The sequence below is a fragment of the Poecilia reticulata genome, chromosome 5 (genome assembly GCF_904066995.2).
Source record: "Poecilia reticulata chromosome 5, P_reticulata-male-v2, whole genome shotgun sequence".
NCBI lineage: Eukaryota > Metazoa > Chordata > Actinopteri > Cyprinodontiformes > Poeciliidae > Poecilia > Poecilia reticulata.
The window spans coordinates 2,204,793-2,227,308 of record NC_088834.1 but is presented as its reverse complement, the minus strand read 5'-3'; the positions used below and the strand labels follow the sequence as shown (position 1 = coordinate 2,227,308).

The window sequence follows — 22,516 nt, the reverse complement described above, 5'->3', positions numbered from 1 at the left end:
ACGCTGACAGGTGGGCATGTTGAGGATAAAGGTTTGAAACCCTGTTAGCTTTCTGACAACTGCAAGTTTCTGCATAATTAATTAGGATTATCAGGGAAAGACCAACACAAGGCAGCACATAATCCATGAAGTGAATTCCATGAAGGAACCAGACCATCCTCAGCATCCTGACACCCAGGAACCAGACCGTCCTCAGCATCCTGACACCTCAGCATCCTGACACCCAGGAACCTGACCGTCCTCAGCATCCTGACATGGAGGAACCTGACCGTCCTCAGCATCCTGACATGGAGGAACCTGACCGTCCTCAGCATCCTGACATGCAGGAACCTGACCGTCCTAAGCATCCTGACACCCAGGAACCAGACCGTCCTCAGCATCCTGACACCCAGGAACCAGACCGTCCTCAGCATCCTGACACCTCAGCATCCTGACACCTAGGAACCTGACCGTCCTCAGCATCCTGACATGCAGGAACCTGACCGTCCTAAGCATCCTGACACCCAGGAACCTGACCGTCCTCAGCATCCTGACATGCAGAAACCTGACCGTCCTCAGCATCCTGACACCTCAGCATCCTGACACCCAGGAACCTGACCGTCCTCAGCATCCTGACATGGAGGAACCTGACCGTCCTCAGCATCTTGACACCCAAGAACCTGACCGTCCTCAGCATCCTGACACCCAGGAACCTGACCGTCCTCAGCATCTTGACACCCAGGTCCCTGACCGTCCTCAGCATTATGACACCCAGGAACCTGACCGTCCTCAGCATCCTGACACCCAGGAACCTGACCGTCCTAAGCATCCTGACACCCAGGAACTTGACCGTGCTCAGCATCCTGACATGGAGGAACCTGACTGTCCTCAGCATCCTGACACCCAGGAACCAGACCGTGCTCAGCATCCTGACACCCAGGAACCAGACCGTCCTCAGCATCCTGACACCTCAGCATCCTGACACCCAGGAACCAGACCGTCCTCAGCATCCTGACACCTCAGCATCCTGACACCCAGGAACCTGACCGTCCTCAGCATCCTGACACCCATGAACCAGACCGTCCTCAGTATCCTGACATGGAGGAACCTGACCGTCCTCAGCATCCTGACACCCAGGAACCTGACCGTCCTAAGCATCCTGACACCCAGGAACCTGACCGTCCTCAGCATCCTGACACCCAGGAACCAGACCGTCCTCAGCATCCTGACATGGAGGTACCTGACCGTCCTCAGCATCCTGACACCCAGGAACCTGACCGTCCTCAGCATCCTGACACCCAGGAACCTGACCGTCCTAAGGATCCTGACACCCAGGAACTTGACCGTCCTCAGCATCCTGACACCTCAGCATCCTAACACCCAGGAACCTGACCGTCCTCAGCATCCTGACATGGAGGAACCTGACCGTCCTCAGCATCCTGACACCTCAGCATCCTAACACCCAGGAACCTGACCGTCCTCAGCATCCTGACATGGAGGAACTTGACCGTCCTCAGCATCCTGACACGCAGGAACCAGACCGTCCTCAGCATCCTGACATGGAGGTACCTGACCGTCCTCAGCATCCTGACACCCAGGAACCTGACCGTCCTCAGCATCCTGACACCCAGGAACCAGACCGTCCTCAGCATCCTGACATGGAGGTACCTGACCGTCCTCAGCATCCTGACACCCAGGAACCTGACCGTCCTCAGCATCCTGACACCCAGGAACCTGACCGTCCTAAGGATCCTGACACCCAGGAACTTGACCGTCCTCAGCATCCTGACACCTCAGCATCCTAACACCCAGGAACCTGACCGTCCTCAGCATCCTGACATCCAGGAACCTGACCGTCCTCAGCATCCTGACATGGAGGAACCTGACCGTCCTCAGCATCCTGACATCCAGGAACCTGACCGTCCTCAGCATCCTGACATGGAGGAACTTGACCGTCCTCAGCATCCTGACACGCAGAGCATTCAGTCTCCAGATGAACTAAGCTGTCAGAGACATTCACCAAATACTTACACAAATTGAGAATTGTACAACGTATTGTCTCAGATGGGCTGAATATAAATGCACACCACACTTTTCAGATTTTTACCTGTATAAAAACGTACATACCACATATTTTCCTTCCCTACTACACACCACTTTGTGTTTCTATGCCACATGAAATCATTCATCAGGCAGGGAAAAGTGAAATGTTAATGTAAATTGCATCATCAGTCACACTGCAGAGTTTTCCATGTAAATTTCTAACAGGTTATTATATTTGTCAGAGGTCAATGTTGGTGAGAGTGCTGACTCCCATCAGGCTGACTGACCACAGAAAGCTGATTCAATCCCACAGTTCTTTCACAATGAACTATTGTATCAGTGGAGGCCAGGAAGTGAACATTTAGCACAAAGTCTAGCATTAGCATCAGAGCTTGAAAGGGAGAATGTGTGAGAGCTGCAGCTCCTCCTTGTGGTGATTAACAGGCATGTCAACATGACTAAAAAATACAACAAATACCAGACTAAACATTAATATGAAAAGAACAAAATATTATCTGTAGCAATGTTTTAGGGATGATAAAACAACCCCCTTGTTGAAATGTGTGCCTCTCCTGACTGCTGTCCTGCTGCCTCTACATTTGTAGGTTATTTCTGACAATAGTTTCAAACTGAAACATGTTCGCTGTGGTTCCCACATTAAAAACAGAGAAAAAAGCCTCAGTTTGTGCTGCTGGTTCCCTCTATGTTTTGTGCTCATTTTCTTGTGTGAGCACAATAAAACGTAAATTTACACATGAATACTTGCAAAATGTCTCCAAAATTAGATCAAACTAGACCATCAAAGAGGAAAATGAGATATTTCTTGGAACTTATTTCAACTGAACACATTCTGTTTTGGATCAATCCCTTCTTCATTTAAAAAAAAAAAAAGCTAAGATATGCAATCTTAAAAAACATTCAGCAAATTAGAGATTGTTATTCGTGTGTTAAAGCTGTTTTGATGGAATCACCTCATGACATGACGTGTTATTTTAAAGGTTTATCCAGTCATTCAAGGAGCAGGCAGAAAACGTAGAAGCAGTTTTTTTTAGTTGTGATCAGACCATCAAACTTTCCTTAGAAACCTGAGAGCGAGTGGAAGCAGAGCCCGCTGTGTGTCTGTGTGTTTGTGATGAATGTTTGATTGTGTCAGGGGAGATTTATGACATATCTGGAGCAGAAACAGACACTTTGCTCATTAGGGGAAAAGGAAGGTGAGGGATGGATGAACGATGAAAAGGCGAGGGGGAGGACAGACGGATGGATTAGGGATAGACGCAGATACGGAAGGAAATAATTACAATCAGGAAGAAAATGAATAAACGATTTGCAATGTGAACATTGAAAGGACGCAAACATTATAAAAAGAACTAAGAAGTGGAGGAAAAATACGTGAGAGGAAAAGAAAGCGTGAATCATCTCTCGCCTGTCTTACCTGCTCATCCATGCAGGATTACATTCTTACTGCAGAAACGTCACCAACTGTGTCGCCTTGCAGCCCAACTTCTAATTATCTCACTGAATATTTATTTGGCCACTTGGGGACAATTACAGAGTTTGCAAGAACTAAACATGAAAATCACAATGAAACAATTGCAAAATTCCAGTTCTGGAGACTTTTACCCCCTTTATCCCAACATACATAAATTATATAAAACGTGGCCCATAAAAACCAACATCAGCGGAGGTGTTGGGACTTTATCGTTTTGAGAAAATGTGCTTAATTTCTTCATGCCCAGTGGCACAAAAATATATTTGTAGATAAGCCAAGCGCAGTGGGAAAAGAAACCGTGTGATAGGAGCTCAAAAACAATAATTTTAGACTTAAAGTGATTGAACTTTAGGGTTGTTATGCTAATTTGGTAATTATGCTGCAGGAGCTTTGAAAGGATTCAGGTAAACACAGCAGGGAGGAACATCAGAGCAGAAGGAAATCCAAAAGATTTCCCAAAGTGTTTCATATGTTTCCTCCTTCAAGTCTGAAACATTTTATATTTTTGGATTCGCGTCTGAAAACGCTGTGTGGTTCATGAACAGAGCAGAGTCAACAGTAAGTCTGAGCTTTTGAATGAAGATCACTGAGGCCTCGCTGTGACATCAGGACTTCAAACACTTCAGCAGATCCAGTTTTCCTGTGGAGACTCAGATTTACTCTCCACTAAGTCGTCAAATCTGCTTTGGAGTATTAAGAACAGGCCGATGTGGAAGGAGATCAGTAAGAACAGGATTGTTTTTACCTGCTCTGCAGGTACATAACGTCGCTCATTTGCTTCCAGTTGGTGGCGCCGTTTCTTCCATCCATCCATCCATCCATCCATCCATTTTCTTGCACCCTTGTCCCTCAGTGGGGTCAGGAGGTGCTGGTTCCTCTCCAGCTAGCGTACAGAGCGAGAGGCGGGGTCACCCTGGACAGGTTGCCAGTCTGTCGCAGGGCAACACAGAGACACACAACCATGCACACACACACACACTCACACCTAGGGGCAATTTGGAGAGGCCAATTAACCTGACAGTCATGTTTTTGGACTGTGGGAGGAAACCGGAGTACCTGGAGAAAACCCACCATGCACAGGGAGAACATGCAAACTCCATGCAGAAAGACCGGGAATCGAACCCAGAACCTTCTTGCTGCAAGGCAACAGCTCTACCAACTGCACCACTGTGCAGCCTGGCGCCGTTTCTTGACTCGGTTAAAGCAGGTTGTTGGTTTGAATCCTGATCTGGGATAATTCTGCACATAGTTTGCATGTGAGTTTGATCTGGTTAAAAGCCACCATCTAAAATCATGACAGGATTTCAGACTGGAATTAAGAAAAAAATAAAACAGCTTTTCTCTTTGCCATTCTTATTTTTTTTTATTCTGACACTAAAAACATGATTACCTGCAAGCTGCACCGAGAACATAGTTTAGTTCTGGTTATATTTAATTAAAGTGTCACGTAAAAGTGATCATGCTTGCTTTTGTAAGATAATAAATAAATAAAATTAGACACATATGAGGCCCCTCATAGAAACACAAAATGCAAAAATGTTTCTGAACATACAAAACATTCATATTAGCCAAAATATGAAACTACAGACGACATGAACTGTGTGGTTTCTTGGATTTATACAAAACTCTATAGCTTTTGCAAACACACAATAATTTCCAGACTTTAATGAGATTTACCTGTAATTTTGTCACAGAGAAATCTGGTAAAAACTGGTAAATGGACATTAAGAAATAAATTAGATGACAGTTGATTATAAGAAGATCCACAATAGAGATCATAATTTGAGGTAAAAATCTCTTTGCAGTGATGATTTAACAGAATGTCCACTTTAAAACTGTCTGAGATCAAAGTGATAGAGAGAAAACCGGAATGAAGAATCAGCCAGGAGGGGAAATGAAACGTCCCTAATGCATATCTGTCCACTTTAAAGAGCTACCTGTTTACATCAAACCCTAAGAGCATTGTGTTAATCCACAGCTTCAACTCAACATGTAGTTTAATAAAACCAAAAAACTCTGGTTTCTGTTGCTGGAGTCCCTTTTCTGCAACAGAGAAGATCTGCACTAATTATTAAAGTTTTCTCCCAAACCATAGCCAGAGTGCTAAATGGGAAATAATTGTCCGAACAAAAAGAAAGACTTCCCATTAAAAGAACAGATCAGTAGGATAATTATTTAAACCTATTAGATCTTCACTGATGCAGCATGTTAGTCAGACAAACTGCAGAAGAATCACTGCAGGTTTCTTACTTTAAAGGTTCAGTTTACATCACCATCTCACGGTGCATTGAAGAGCCAGAGATGCCTTTGAAAACACAAAAATGTTTACATGACGAAACCAGTTTTTGTCAAGGTAAATTCCACAGATTTCAGAGAAAATTCTGTCAAAATTAAAAGTTTTTAAGTAACAGAAATGCTTGTGCATATACTGCAGATTTACTGTAAAAATACAGAAAATTTCCATTATGGATTAAGAGAAGTGCTGGTAAATTTAACATAAAAAATGCTGTTAAATTACGGAAAGCTTGTGCCCAGAATTTCCGTAAAAAAACAGTAAAATGTACTGGCAGAAAATTACCAGTACATTTTACTGTTTTTTTACGGAATTTTTTTTTACTGTGTGAAGTTTTACAGGATCTTTAAGTTGGACAATCTCAGCTTCCTTTGACCAGAATCAGGAAAAGTGCCGGTCACTCCGGGTGGTGCTAAACCCGTTTCAGATGCGAAGCGTCTTGGAAACATCTTTTGAAAATAAAACAAACAAATAAAAAAACACGTTTAATGTCAGCTAAACTGTGAACATTTTGGAAAACCTTTCCACATGTGAGCAGCACTTCTGCCATGGATGTGTCTGTATGTCAGGATGTTTAAAGATCTTCACTTTTTATCCTTTCACAGAAAGAAATGAAACAATAAAATTATCTACTGTGTTTGTACAACATTGGTATTTGAATGTTGATTTAATAACATCTAGAAGATTGTATTCACATTAAATGGCAGACAGTCTGTGATAAACCTTAAAAGAAGATGTTTATCTGTGTCTTGCAGATATTTGAGTTTCATTTTAATTGCTTTTCATTCATGTTCCACACTAAAAGATATTGATTCCTCGTTTTACACAGTGAAGAATTGTGTTTGATTTACGTTTCAGTGATTCATTTATTTATGCTGAATATTTTTTTTATGTGTTTTATCATTTAAATTTAAAATCTGTGTTTCACCTGTCTGGTTGGAACAGGAGCTCTTCTGTCTTTAACCAGAGCTGGACTGAGCTGCAGCTTTAAGCTCTGCTGGTCTTTGAGTCCAGTTTATCCCCATGAATTAATCCTGCAGCCTTTTCCTGAGTGACCGTTGCATGATGGGATCATTTGGTTTCTGTCCGTTTTGAGCCTATAGATTTCAGAAATAACGATTAAACCTGTCAGTTCTGTGATGAGCCGATTGTCCCGGTCAGCTGTTCATCAAACACCTTGAAGAAAAATCTCATGAATATCATTGGAGATCAGTTTTTACTTCACACGCAAAAATTAAGGCAGATTTACAACATAAAACACAACTGATCGACACAAAGACCGAAAAGGAGAGAAAAACTGGGGCAATAAAAGTCCCCAAGGCTTTAAGCTGCAATTTTCAATTTTTTGCATAATCAGGAGTGAAACTATACGACAAAGACTGAGAGAGAGAAAAAAGCTCAGGGAAAGATGGTGAGAATGTTCTAATTAAATTAGCACACAAAGAAAACGAGGAGGAGACCATCAGAAAACACGGATCAGCCACAGAACCGAACCAGGCTGGAAGCAGCTGACGGAGTGAGAGGCTGATTACAGGCAATTACAGTCACAGCGTTTACTCCCGTTTTCATCTGAGAGGGGAAACACACACACACACACACACACACACACACACACACACACACACACACACACACACACACACACACACACACACACACACACACACACACACACACACACACACACACACACACACACACCACAGTTCAGCCGGTGTCAACAGGGGGTGGGGTCCCTTTGAGAGAGAGAGCAGAGAGGAAACGGATCGGGAGGGAAAGAGGGAGAAAGCAGACAGAAGTTCTTCCTCCCTCTTCCTCCTCCTCTTCCTCCTCTGCTCTTCCACGAGGAGAGATTCACTCATCAACCCGGACTTAGTGTGGGGGGAAATAATGCTTTTCCTTCAGGCTATATTGAAGAAGAGGCTTCTGCAAAAAGGTGAGGAGAAAACAGAAAGATCGGCTGTTTTACGCTGTTTTCTGTCAGCTGAAGTTCAGTTTTATTTGAGTTGTTCGGACTCTTTTCTTCTTGTTGCTTTTCTCTGAAGGTTTCTTGGGGATTTCAGGTTCTGTCCATTTTCTGGTGAACAGCTTCAGCGTCCTGCAGCTGCGGTGCTGATTATTGGTCTGTTTCAGGAACAGATCTTTTGTGGAGAACTTTGTATGAAAGTGTATGCTTTATAAACATTTCTATTTTTAAAAATGATTTTAACCTTAAATGCTGAACTGTTATTGTACAAAGGAGAGCCGATCCACTCCTCCTCCACCTTTCTTTCATAGGGTGAAGTTTCATGTCGCACCTGTTCACCTCTGAAGTTAACTGATCGTTTGGTGAAATGATCCGGTTCTAACTGGATGAAACTCGTATGCGACCCAGCGCCAGTCTGTGTTTTTGTTGGAGAGAGACGCGCAGCTCTTTTCCCACTCTGGCTGATTTATTTATGAGTTTGGAGATGTGCAGCTTTGAAGTGAAGCCCGCAGCCGCGCTGGAGACGCCAGCAAATGGGGACAAAACGCCGCCTATCGGCCTGTCAGGGAGCCCCGCCGCCCACCGCGGGCTGCAGGCTGCAGGCTGGAGTGACTACAGCCTGACGATCCCTGCGGACATGTGAGCTAAAGTTGCCCCTGATGCAGCGCAGCGCAGTGCGGAGGATGAATCACTGTCACATCTTCCTGCTGTTAATAATACTGCAGAGATTTCTCTGTCACACTTCCATCGCATCAAAGCCTTGATGGCTCTCAGTGGAAACCAGAGCATTGCGTTACTTCTGACAGCTGAAGCAGATTTTAGTGGGTCACCCATCACACAGGGAGCCCGGTGGCTTCCACCATAACTGGATCTGGAAGTTTAGAGGGATGATAATTATGGAGTCATTGGCTTCAATGGGATATTATGGAGGAGAGCTTCCAGGTGGCCCGTGACTTCAAAAACAATCACAATTCATTTTCCAATCTCTGCTAAAGATCAGAAGTAGAATCATGAAAGTTATTTTTACAGGCCAACAGCTTTGCATAATAAAACTATTTATAACACATATGGTTCACCAAATTAGAGGTTAACCAAACTTTGAATAAAATATGTCCAAATGCACCAGGATACTTTGTTTTGTTGTTTAGCAAATGAAGTTTGATTTTTGTCTTTAATTAGCAAATTGAAAAAAAACTGCAAATGCAAATAATTCTAATTTAAAAGCTTTATCAGTTTTCCTCCATAAAGCTGAACATGAATGTTTCTTCCCAGCACAGGAAGGATGATAAATCTGGGTGGTTTCACCACCAGTTCCCAGAAAATAAAAAATAAACATAAAGATCCTGTGGTTAGCCTAGAGAAGCTGGTTTCACATGGTGATTTATTTTAAACAACAGAGACCCACTGCAGATGAATAATTTCCCACAAGCTGCAGGTCTGCTGGTGGAATCACATTAAATCTGTTCCAGCCTGAACTCCCAGGAAAAACTGACAAACGGGGACTTTGAGAGATGATTTCCTCTGTTTCCGCTGAGCCTCTGCAGCGATGCTGCTGCTCTCTGTTTGCTCACGTTCTAATCCCTGCAAAGAGTAAACGGTCACGCTCTTTGAGCTCATATTGAGAAGTTTTGTTGTTTTATTTTTTTAAATAAATTCTGTACTATCAAATTCATTGGGAAACAAATACTTTTCTGATTTTCTTTTTCTATCCAAATATTTTCAGGGCAATTGATGGATACTTCCAAATCTTCAACTGCATGTTTAATTGACTTATGATGGAACAAACAAAACCAGTTATTTATTTGTGTTTTTGTGTATTTATAACTTTCCTCCAAACCTTTTACTTCACTTTATAAAATCTTTATACAGCTCTTTATTGTCGGATGTTGTTTCAACATGAGCGTGGGTTTTGTTGCTGGGTATCTGTTGTTTCCCGGACCTGTCCGGTATGGATGGATTCTTGGTTTTCTGTCTGGACAGGAGTTTCTGTCCTTGGTGCTGAAATTCTGCTCCAGTCTCGTATTTTGCGTCAGAATTGCTCCTGCTGGGTTTTCTGCTCTGCAGCTCCTCGTGTCGATGTTTAATGAATCACTGGATGTTGTTGTGTGTTGATGAAGAAGTGGAACATGTGAACTACATCTGAACCCAGTTGGGGAACTTTTCTTTATGTTCACCAGTAAATAGAAGCAAAGCTTGAAGGATTCAACTGTGCAGAAATCTGATACGGCAGAAACGAAACAAGCAAAACAAAATGATCTCATGTCTTTGTGAGTCTTTATATTAGTTACAACTCCAACTTTTTTTCAAGGTTTACTGACTTGAAACCCACACAGCTCTTAGAAAAACTCCTAACCCTCACGACGTTTGTTTTTACAGAGAAGTTATTTCTCTAAAGGTGTGAGAAGATACATAGATGCATGTTCGTAATAATCGATAACGGTCTTTGTCTCAAGAGTGACCTTGAGATCTATTTTTCATCGTCCGCTACTCAGACTACATTTATACTCACTCTTTTCTCAACCTCTGTTCTGCTGACGTCAGCATTTTGTCTGAAGATCAGTCAAGACCACAACTGCTACATTCTTATTCTGCTGCAAGTTGGTGTGAAATTTTAATTTGCATTCAAATTCATGGTTTTTACTTTCAACACTGCTACCTGTGCTCTTATGTGTCAAGGATGAGAAATTGAGGATGGGAGGCGAACAAGATGGAAAAATGTTTTCCTTGCAAGTAGATGGATGTTTTCTTCCAGAGACGGGGAAAAAAAAGTGAGTCAAGTTTTCTCAGTCCACCTCTTAGCTAACGCTAAGGCAGCTAATTTTTTTTGCCAGTGAGATTAATTGAAAGTTAGTTTTGAGTTTGGGGGAAGTCGGGTGCAGTTTGTCTCAAACACTGCTGATGGTCAGAACTCTTAACATTTTTACTAGATTTTCCTAACAGCCTGAAAATTAGACAAAGTTCCCAATTTACCCCAAAATAATGTTTTGGACACTTTTAGCTTGTTTTTTCTGGTTAAAGCAACATTATCAGTCTTGTAGCAAACTACTCATGGCGTCATCCATTGTTTATATTCAGATTAACAATTATTTTCACTCAGTTTAGTGATGTTTTCCATATTAATAGGCTCTGCTTTAAAACAAAGCTGATTTCCATCATATATTTTTAGCAGTTCAGTCAGGAAGCAAACAAAGTTTATAGTTTGGACTAAAATGTGGCCCAGCAGGATTACATTTCAGTCAGTGTCATTTTGAAGAGTTAAATTCAGACTTGGATCAATCCAACTTTTAAAAAAAACAAACCTTTACCACTTGCATCAAACCCAAATTGATAAAAATAACTTGCCATTTGAGGAAATTTAAATTTATTTTCAAAACTTTAAAAAGAAAATCGGAAGCCTTGAAAACTTTGTTTCACTCGGTTTTTATCTGATCTAATTTAGCTCTTATCTGAATCTTATTTTCCTTACATGCTTTCCCTTTTCTGCCCTTTTCTCTTCCTTCAACACTCCTCTCAGCATTGCAGATGTGTTTTCTTTGATTTTGTCACCAGAGATTAATTAGTGCTTTATTATGTGCCCTATTTATACCTCCAGCAGAAGGAGAAACGCTAGAGAGAGAAAAAGGGGCTGAAGGGGGAGGAAAGGAAGAAAACTTGGAGTGAGAGACTCAGGAAGAGATGGAGACAGGAAAAAGCACAAGTGTTCAGATGGAGCGAAAGATGGAGACAGAAATGGGCCAACGGTGAAACGGAGAGGAAACACGGTGTTTAAACAGACAAATGCAGCCAATGAAGGCAAAAAGAAAGAATGAAAGTAATGAAGGAGCAAGTCTTTTAAACTACAGCAGAGTCAACATACAGTAATGTTTCTTTATAAAACTTTTTGATACAAGAAAACCCATAAAATACATTTAATGTAGCAGAAATGCAGCTTTAGATTTTCCCACAGTCTGTGAATAGGTAATAAATTTGATGGGTGAGGAGGCAGTGGGGAATGTGAAGGACGATGAATCGAATGTAAGGTTTGATGTTAGATGAGAAAACATCAAAACAGAGTTTTTGATGTAAAACTGAGCTAGTAAGATGGAGGTCAGAGGTCAGAGTCAGGGCAACGCGTCACATGTTTGGTGTGAAAGGCTGCAGAATCCTGACAAAGCTTTGTTTCTTTCTGTAAAATGATTTGTTCAAACCCAAACTGAATCTCTAAATGAAGTCGTTTTTTCCCAACCAACACTAAGCTACACTTAATGAATAACTTAATAAAGTATTTTATTAACTCAACCAGAGTAACATAATATGCATTAATATCCTGTATAACAATCATCTCAGTGTTTCGCTTTTTTTAAGGTAATCAAAAAGTTTCAGTTTATCTCTGTTGTGTAACAACTGGATGATAAGAACTTGAGTTTTGTTGAATGTTTTGCTCACAGCTGCCTGATCGCCCACCCAGGTGTCGCTCCAACATTACCTCCATTATATGCTTGAGACTGAGTTAAAATAGCTGCAGCAGTCATCAGACTGATGCAGCTGAGAACAAGAAACACTTAGTGTTTTTTAACTTGATACTGGCGGCCGACTTTAATCCAAATGATTTCAATCAGTTAACAGGAAATAAAAGGCAAACCAAACATTTCACACAAACTGAACCTGCAAAGCTGAAGTAGTCAAACTTTCAGAATAAAACACAATGCAGGAGAAAATTATAAAACAGAATAAAAGATCTGAAGAAAACCATCTGAAACTCCAGTGAACAGGCAGAGGTTGAAAAAAGTGACAGAGATATTATGGGAAGCAAAACAAGCGAGGGTGAGAGGAGAAACAGCAGAAGATGGAAATCACTGAGGAGAGCAAAAACGCAGTGACAGGTTGCGTCGCGCGTTGGGCGAAGGAATGAATGCGGTGACACGTGGCTGCGTCGCTCAGAGAATAACACGGATAAGGGCCAGAGCTGACGTCTCCAAGAGGAGCTTAAAGGAACCTTTTGGAAAGCTGATTCAGCCGTCCTGCGTTTCCTTCGTCTGCTGTCACTGAACACAATACATCCAAATAAATCCAGAGAACAAATGGAAGCATAAAAAACTGAAGGGACTGCGAGGGACACAGATAAAGGTCTCACACTTCTGCTAGTTTGGCCTCATTATGTCAAGGCCTCGTTGGAAGAGATCAAGAGGGTGGAGGGAAAGAGCAAAGACAAAGGCAGGGTAACATTTACAGAGAGGATAAAAAAGCTGCTGAAAGAGGCAGGATGACAGGACTCACAGATTGAATGAATGAGGAAAATTATACCTTTGAATCAGGTGGATAAAATGTCAAGTTTGCTTTCAAGCAAGATGATGGACGGAATTGAGATGTGGGGAGATTCTGGGCACATTTACTGAGTCCTGAGCTGAATGTTTGCTTAAGACCTTCATTATTAGTCATGGATAATCTGTAGAATACCAACAGTTAGACTGAATCTGATTAATCCACCAAACATGCCAACAGGGGATGTTTGTTGTTCATGAAGCAGAACGCCGGGTTATTTTAGACGCTCTGCACTGTAGCAGTTATTAAAAAACCTGAATCACATCCAGGCGTCTCTCTGCAGTGTTTTCGTTCCCCGGTCAGTGTGTGGGTTCTCTCTGCACACCTTGGTTTCCTCTCTGTTGGGTAAACCAGCCACTTAAATTACCCTCAGGCTTCAGTGTTATGTGTGAATGTTTTGTGTCATGATGACTGATGCAGAGTTTAACCTGAATCTCACCCACAAACTGCTGCAACGGCTAAACGTTTATAGAAAATACACATCTATTTTAATCTGGAGTTTGTCATTGGAAACTGTTTTTGTGAAGTAAAAGTGAAGAGATGGCTTAATGTGAGATAAATTAATAAAATAAACTTACAAACGAACTAAGATTTCTAAAATCTCTCTTGACATTATTGTATAAATCAGAGTAAAATAAAATATAATAACTTGATCCAACATCCATCATCAGACTAGAGCAGAGAAATGTTTGCACATATGCACCTGTTACAGTTTCAGTAAAAAAATTGAAAGCATGCATTTAAAAAAAATATGTGGATGTAGTCTAGGTGTACATATTATGATGTGCAATAATTAATAATCAATGGATTGTTGTCCTGTTATATGCACTGGTACGTGCCACCAGTGCATATATAACAGTATGCACTGGTTTGTAGTTAATGTGTCACAAATTGCATGACTTCCTCTTCATCACAGTACAGAAGGTAAGAGTGTCACCAGCATGAGGAAGAGTCAGAAAAAATACTCCAGATGCCAAAATAACTCAGCTTTATCTATTTCTACTCTTCTGCTGATCCACTATACATGAAAAAAACATCAAAACTGCTGTCTGTCTGTGGCTGGAAGAAAAGAAGAGGAACATCATTAAAAGGAGGAGAAGCAAAGGCAGGAATGAGAGTGAATTATAAAAGGAGTGACGGGTAGGTTAGCTGGCGCTGCAGAAAGCTGTGATTCCACAGAGGAAGAGTGGAAAACAGATTTAGGATTCATTTGCATTTCAAACTTGGCCGACTTCCTATTGCAGTGACAGAAGGTTTGCACTTTGCTCTTCATCTATCATCTCTGCCTCGGCTCTGCATGCCTGTTATTCCTTCCCATTTAAGTTTTGATCTATTTGAAACTACACCAGACACTGTATGCTGTTAATTAGAAGAAAAAAAAAACATTAGTGTGTGAATATGATGGAACCTTTGAACATTTAACCAATTGTCTCAGTATTTCCCTCGACCTGTAGCTGGTTTTGCTTGTCTCCCTTGTTTTGTAAGAACTAAGTACCAGTTTCTTTAAGGTGAATCACACTCACTTGGTGGCAGCTCCCACCAAGTGAGTAGTTCATGTATCTTGGTGTCTTTTGCACAAGTGATAGAAGGATGGAGTGATAGTAGAGCAGGAACTGTTCTGGAGTTAGACCTGGTGGTGGGGAACCCAGCAGGAAGTCGTCTGGAGGGCATCCTGTCGACATCCTGCCTTATGATTGGTGCAGGAACCAGACAGGTGAGCCCACCTGGACCCCTTGGAGAACTCGGGTAAAGCAACGTAATGTGATGATTTGACTGCAGCAGCAGTTTGAGGTGAGTGGAGGTGAGAGGGCAGCAACATCTGCATCCAGAGGAGGAGGAGAAAATGACAGGTGACTGCAGGAGTAAAAAGCTGACAGTCTAAATGTCTCCACAAAAACCAAGGAAGAGCCACGGCGTCAAACATGAACTCCTGAGATGTTCATGTTTGTCTCTGGTGAAGGTTGCTGCTGGAGCAACAAGCTGCATTTTTTTGATTTGTTGAGGACTAAAAGGAAAGCGAGAGAAATGTGCAGAGAATGAGGGAAACACAGGAAACAGAAAAAAGCTGCAGCAGAATCCAGGAGAGAATAACTGATCATAAAATTGCGTAAATTGAAATTGTGAAAATAAATTGGCTAAATGGAAACACAATAATTTTGGAAAAAATGCACTTTATTTTTTATTTTTATCAAAATAGATCTATTTCACAAAACTGCAATGGAAACGCTTTATTCACATCACAAGTCACATGATCAACAGCCAGACGTTACCACTGGTGAAAACCACAAAGAAGACGACAGAAAGCAGGAGGATTCATGTTTTCTCAGATGATAAGCAGCTGGCTCCAGCAGAGCTCTCTCAGCCTCTCAGCTCATAGAAAGTTATCATTCCAGCGTGTTGAACCCATAACTCTTCTGTAAAATCTCAGAAAACAATTTCCCCAAAATGGCGCCTGCGTAGCCGCTCCCAGGGAGGCAGAGCTGAATAAGACGCCAACGTCCCTGCATTTATTTTTAGTGACTTATTGCATGAACAATCTTATTCACATATGATTTTCATTTAATTTCTTATGTAATGGAAACACCACAGTTGTGAAATTATGTTTTTTGACGTTAGATTATTGACAGATACACACATTTGTGTTGGAAATTTCAGAAGCAAACCTGGAAGTGCAAACTCTGAGTTTCCTGGTTCCTTTTCCAACATTTTGGGTTTACGGCCATCAGAATGAGACCAATGGATTAATTGTGAATAGAACAGATGGTCAGTGCTTTCAACATTGCATATATTTAAAAGTGACTCACCACTGTCAGTCTTTACAGTCAGCAGAGACTAAACATTTCTCAGAACATTACTTTGAAATAAAAATGAACAGGAAGTACAGCTGCCATCATGATCTCACTGCTCAGTGAAAACGGACTGGCGACTCGTTTTAATGCTTCCTTTATGGCTGTGTGTTTTCTTCCTGGACAGTCAACAGACTGTGCAAATTACTGCATGAATCCATGATAAATGTTCTCCCATGTCAACAGTTCAGAGTAATGAAATGCCTTTGAATGGTGATTCATTAGCCCACTGTACGTCTGCACTCAGTGAAGTGAATCTGAAATGTCATGTGGCCTCTGAGCAGAGGAACAGGCCAGACTGAACTCACATCAGTAATTAAATTGAGTCAAGAGAGTCAAGTCAGCAATGGGATTCACAACTACCACCTCAAACGTATTTAAATATAATTATAGGAATTAATATTTTGCACATTCTGTCTGCTTCCATATTTCTGCCCTTCATCTTCTGCATTTTTTGTTTTCTTTATCTTCCTCCGCTTCCTTCTCTTTGGTGTTGCTGTGAGACAGTTTTTTAGTCCCCATCTGTCCTCATTTGTGTCCCGCAGTGTAAGAAGCCATTACAGTGATCGAATGAAGACGCTCAGCAGGGGGAGATATAGACTCAGAGAGACAGAGAGCGAGGTGGAGGCAGAGCTGCAGCAAAAATCTGCTCAAACAAAACAACTGGAGGTCAGAAAAACCCTGAATACTGCAATAAAACAGAAGAAGGAATATTACTTATAAATAAATGTTATACCACTCCAAAAAAGAAATGTTTATTCTGTAAAAGTTGGGGTGTTCAGTGCACTTGTAGACAAAAAGGAGCGCAGCAGTGCAGTGTGTAAGTTTTACAGTCAGACACTTCTGGTTCCAATAAAAGCAATGTGGCATTTAGTTTGTATTAAATTAGATCTAAGGGAAGATAGTTTTATTTTATTTTTCAGAAAGTGACGTAGAACTGAGGAGCATCGACTTACACCTGTCATTTCCTCTACTCCAATATATATCTAGCTTTTCCTACACAGCTACCAGTTCTGACGTTTCTGTGTGGATGTGAAAGAATGGGCTAAACTAAGCAGAAGTACACGAGTGTTTTCTCAAGTGTGCAGATTTTCGGGTGCATGTGTGTTTCTCTGCGCCGAGCTGCAGGAGGCCATCATTTGCCACTTCAAAGTCCTTTCTCATAATGCTTGGAGTGATGCTTGGATTCATTTGCACTTGAAACCCACAGACTGGGAGAGACGGAGAGAAGAGCGAGACGCCGCGCCAACAAGATGAGAGAAAGTTTGACCATGTGCAGCATAAATTGTGCACTCGAGTGTCTGGAGACTCTGACTGTGTGTGTGTCTGTGTGTGTCTGGAGCAGCAAACTGACATGACTAATTTTTTTGACTGCTTATTTTGCTGCCTTCTAACTCTGCTGTTTCTCCTCTCATGTATGTTTCAGAGCTGCTTAAAGAAATCTCTCACAGCAAACCTGATCTGATTTCAAACCCAGCTCGCTGATTAGCATTATTTTCTAATGATTTTAATATTTAAGGTCATTTTTTTATGTGAAGATGACTTCTAAACAAACAAGCAAAAAAAGCTAAATTAAAAAATTAAAACACTTGGAATATTAACGAGTGACTATCCATCGATGTGGAACATAAGGTTCTGGAGAAGTGATTATTTTTGAATGGCTCTTTGTTCAGTCAGGATTCATTCTTTAGTACGATTTAATCAAACTTTAGTTTATTTGTCTAGAAAGTCCAGTTGTGCTGGTTTATGTTTAAATCAAAGTGATTCAGACCAAAGGATCAAACTCTGTGTTGGATCTGCTGAAGTGAACTCTGGTGCGGTTTGAATGTGAACGCCAAGCGGATCTGAGATCACTTCAAAACCAGGAAGCAGACTACACCGCAGGGCATTCTGGGTAAATACAACCAAAACAAATGCACAAGTGGGAGAAATGACTAGTGGTCTTTAAACTCAGAAGAGAAATCGTACAATCCCTAAAATCTCCATGTTTGTTTACATTTTGTATGGAAGGAAGTTGCTCTCAGTGTCTTCAGAGGTTTTTGTGTCACTTCCTTCAGTGGTTCTTGGTGCAGCGCCCCCACAGGCGAGAAGGGGAACAGGTTACTGGAAGGGTTTGGGTCATGAATGGATGGTAAACAGTCCAGCTGTAAAGTGATGAACAGTTCTTACGATGCGCTCGGCTGTTGAACTGAGTTGTTGATTTTTAAGGTCAATCCCTACAGCCTCTTACATAGAAAATCCAAATAAGTAATGAACTTTAGATCCAAGAACTGAAAACCTGGAGCTGTTTGTGTCCAAATAAAATGTGCCATTTAATATCTTTATATTTTTAGAATGAGTGCAGAATGATCAAATAAATACAAATGCAAGCAGTAAGCAATGCTTTCTGTAGCATTTCAAGATATGCAATTAGACTCAACAATCAGATGCAGAAGCTCTTCTGAGTGTGTGTGTGTGTGTGTGTGTGTGTGTGTGTGTGTGTGTGTGTGTGTGTGTGTGTGTGTGTGTGTGTGTGTGTGTGTGTGTGTGTGTGTGTGTGTGTGTTCTGTGCTGTCTGGCATTAATTTAGGTCAGACTGCGCAGAGAAGACAACATTCACAGGAAGCTGGCCACCAGGGAGAAAGAAATGCAGTTATTACTCTGCTCACCCAGCCAACACACACATCAGGCTCAGGATGTGCGCCAGGCATTTTTACACATGCTACAGCGATCACGTCCTATAATTCATGTGTGTTTTTGTGTTTTGCTTGGATTGTTTTGGATTTCAAATGGAGTAAAATAATTTACTGAGAGGAGAAAGAACTGGATAAAAGAAAGGAACGAGCAGAAAAATGACGGCGCTTATTAAAGTGAAGTAAACATTACAGAAATAAAGACGTAAAGCTGTTAGAAAACACAGATTCCTACTACATCAACATACCGTTAATATCTGTTAGGGTCTTTGGATGTCTATGACTTTCATCCACATGTTAACAACTGAGGCTGGTTAATAAGCCATTGTTTAATCAGTCAGTAGAATCGGACCAAACTCGGTCAGCACATATCTAGTGAATCATAAAATAAACCTAAACTGCTTAAGTGTTTGTGAATTAAGTATAACATTTTCTTTTGGTTTGCCCCACAAAGACGTTAATCATTTTTGTTGTTTTTTTTTATGTGAGACTGATTAAAAACCACAAACATATTATTGTTAAAAAAAAAATCAATCTAAAAGTTTTGTTTTTCCAGATTTAATATCCAGTGACGTTTCTAACTGCAGTTCTTAGACAGCAGTGTTGTCACGGTAAAACACTCATTAAATGTGTTGTGAAAGCTTGGCATCTCCCTTTGTCGACACTTTTGGTGCTTCGTAATGTTTTAGTAAATTGTTCTTGCTGTTTTGTTTGAAGCCACTGAGGAAAAACATCTTAGCTTAATGTAAAATGAATACCAAACTCATTACTCTGCTCTTACACATTAACTCCTCTGTGTTGTGACATTTCTCTGTTTTGAACAGTTATTACTCTTCACCCATAACATTTCTTTAATGCATTCAAGCAATACATTTTAATTTATTTCAGCTGATTTGACTTTAGACAGTGATATTAATACAACAATGCATGCTCAGACACTAACTTTAAACTCTTATTTTTCTTCCTGCAGCTGCTAATTTTGCTGCACAGCAAAAACCAGCTGCATTTATTTAGTCATTGTCTAAAAAAATAATTCTTACCATCAGCCTCAGTGGTTCCAGTTCCCGTACTGGGAATGAATTTGATTAAATTGGTATAAATAGTTTGTTGTAAGCCATGTAAAGCTGTGATAATGTTTTTCCTTTGATTTCCTTATAGGACAAGCTGCAGAGTCTCTGTGATATTTAACTGAATCTCATTAAAGGACTTTGTTTTTCCGCCAACAATTTCTTGATATTTCTGCTGCCAACCTCATATTATTTTGAACAAAATCATTTTAACATGTCCAAATATGGTAGTTCCTGCTACATAATGCTGCATCCACTTCCTGTCCAGCATGGTGGTGTAAAACTCCAGCTTTTGTCAAACCACAGCTTCTTTTTTACATTTTTCTTTCTTTTTTAAATACACGCTCCAGCTGTTTAACAAGAACCTTTTCCTTAAATACCAGAAACAGGTCTGTTGAATAGTGATTTTTAAAATGAACACTTAAGAACTAAATCAGAGTAATAACATCTGTGAATCTGCTCTCAAAATAACCATGGATGATTTGACTAAATGACTGAACATCTCTCATCCTCTTGTCTTATTTTCTAAAAATAAACAGTTTATCCCTGCCTGCTTAATCCTTCTTATTTCATCTCTTTGTTGCTCACTCACCCACATATTCTTAGCTTCTGTTTTTCTTTTATTGTTTCTTTTTATTTGCATATTTCTGAACACTTTCTCTCCAGGCTGAACCTCGCCTGTCTCATCCATTGGTGTGTACCTCCCTCTCTCTCTCTCTCTCTCCTCTCTTGGGGGTTGAGTGGTTGTAGCGTAAGCGCCAGTCATCTCTTATCATCGCCACTGTATTCCCTGAGTGCTCAGCAGTCCACATCTCTCCCTCTGTCTCCTCCTTTCTCCATCCTCCTCTAACCTGTCAGTGTTTGTCTCTCTTCACTCTGTCGTGGATGTTACTCTGAGGAGGAAAAGTCGATGTCTGCCGTCATGTTTTGCGGTCTGAAAAGAGACATTGGGGCAAATAGTGTGGGTGAGTTTGTTTTCGTATTCTGATGCAGAAATACTCTTTGTATTAGTATTCTGTCATTAATATGACATAAGTGATGTTTGGCGTGTTCTAGGTTGGATGTTATTGCAGTGTATCTAAGAGTCTGTGGGTGGCGCTGTTTTTGTTTTTCTTATATCTATAATCCATAACACTGCTGCGCATCTAAAACAGGTTTGATGAAAAGCTAATTAGGTTTTAATGCCTTGGATAAAAGTATAACTTTCTATATGAATGTGTGAAGGAAACGCCTGATCTGACATGTAGAACTGAAAATGATTTATTACCAATAATCGTATCAATTAATCTACCTTTTTCTCATTGCACATGGTTTTCCACTGTATTCTAAAGTTTACAGTGTTTAATGTTTCCTAGGATTATTTATTTCTTATTTTTCTTGGGAAAAGACAAATTAAGCCCACTTCAAAAACGATCAAAACTCAATGAGTATATTCAAATTGTTTCAAAAATGTTTGACTATTTAATATCAGTTTTAGCTTAACTGGAAATTAGAAAGAGTACGTATGAATAAAATGAAGTCATTTTGGTTCAGTTGTAAATTTTTCCCATCAAAAAATGCAAACATTTCTCAGGGTTGTTGCACCAGGTCCACATAATTAGAGGAGTAATACTTTGTATTTTGAAGGAGGTCAAATGGTCTGAGGCCTCCTGCAGATACACAGTTGGTTCTGACTGGTGAGATGTTTGAAAAGAGCCGCCGCCGCCGCCATGCTAAAATAAATCTCCACGGTGTCACGGTGGGACATAAACGATGTGCACGAGTGATACCTTCAGTTTGAAGAACAACATTAAGCTTGTGGATCTTTGTGGGAACGTCGAACTACTGCTGTGCAGCTTGTCGAATCATTTTTGGAAACATTTTGCAGATATTTTGGTCGACTAAATCTTTTTAAATTATTGATGACATATACATTTTGTTTTTCTCTGTATCTATGATGCAAAACTTACACTTTAAAAAAAGGATGAAACTTTTTAAATATTCTAACCAGTGGTACTTTTGGCATGTATTTCACCACTTTCTGCATTTTATCATTTATTTTCTTTTCAAGAATCTTTTTCACTTCAGGTGTGACCAGTCTGTATCTGGCACTTGTCTTTTTCTCCAGCGCTGCAGCAAAGGATCATTTTTTCAGTGCAGAATAATCCAGTTAAAGCTTGATGAGTTGAGGTATTATAGATTTTAGCCAATGCAGTTTGTATATGTGGTATTATATTATGCATGACTGAAGGGGCATCCAGCCTTTGTTGACTGGGTATTTTTCTCCAACTCATTATGAAGATTTTTAATGTTTAAATCAAAAGCTGCTGCAGATGCTCCGATAGCAGCATGTAAGTAATGTCATCAATATGTGATTGTGCTGATTTGATACTGTAAACACTCAGACGCTCCCCTTTACTGAGCTTGTCTGGCCACCTATTCCAGTCTGCAAACCTTTACAATTCAAAGAGCCATTTTTGACTGCCAGTCTTAATTAAAAGTCCATTTAGCCCCATCAGTGTAACCTGAGCTGTTGATAAGAGACGGCTTATAATTTACTCAATATTTTGTCCTTATAATATGCAGCAAGGGAAATTTGTAGTCATTTTTAAAGAAATCCATCTTATTTCTATTTTTAGGTTTTAAAAAATAAACATTAGTTTACAGGAATTAAAAAGCATCACAGTGTGATCTGCATGCATTCCCATCCAAATGTTAGGACGTGTCTGTTGCTCTGGACTCTAGTGGTTCTTGTCTAACCTCCTCTTTTTGAGCAGATTTCAAAAGCAGTGTGTTGACCCATGCCTTTAATCCCTGCAGATCAAAGCACAGAGGAGTTTTGAGGTAAAGGTAGAAACCTGTGGAGGAGTTCAGAAAA

At 40.6% G+C, this 22,516-nt stretch overlaps 1 protein-coding gene across 10 annotated transcripts in view; it reads left to right on the top strand.

Moving 5' to 3' along the window:
* grip2b (glutamate receptor interacting protein 2b) overlaps positions 1–22,516 on the top strand; it is a 201,657-nt gene that overhangs the window by 125,063 nt on the left and 54,078 nt on the right. For 2 of the 10 annotated variants that reach the window (XM_081606783.1, XM_008408300.3), the window contains exon 1: positions 7,363–7,743. The exons of 6 other annotated variants lie outside the window; for them this stretch is intronic. In XM_081606783.1, the coding sequence (XP_081462909.1) occupies positions 7,698–7,743 (46 nt within the window). In that variant the 5' untranslated portion in view covers positions 7,363–7,697. Of the gene's footprint in view, positions 1–7,362; positions 7,744–20,436; positions 20,625–22,516 lie in introns of those variants that run through there. 2 more of the 10 variants (XM_008408299.3, XM_008408297.3) reach the window with 1 other exon arrangement.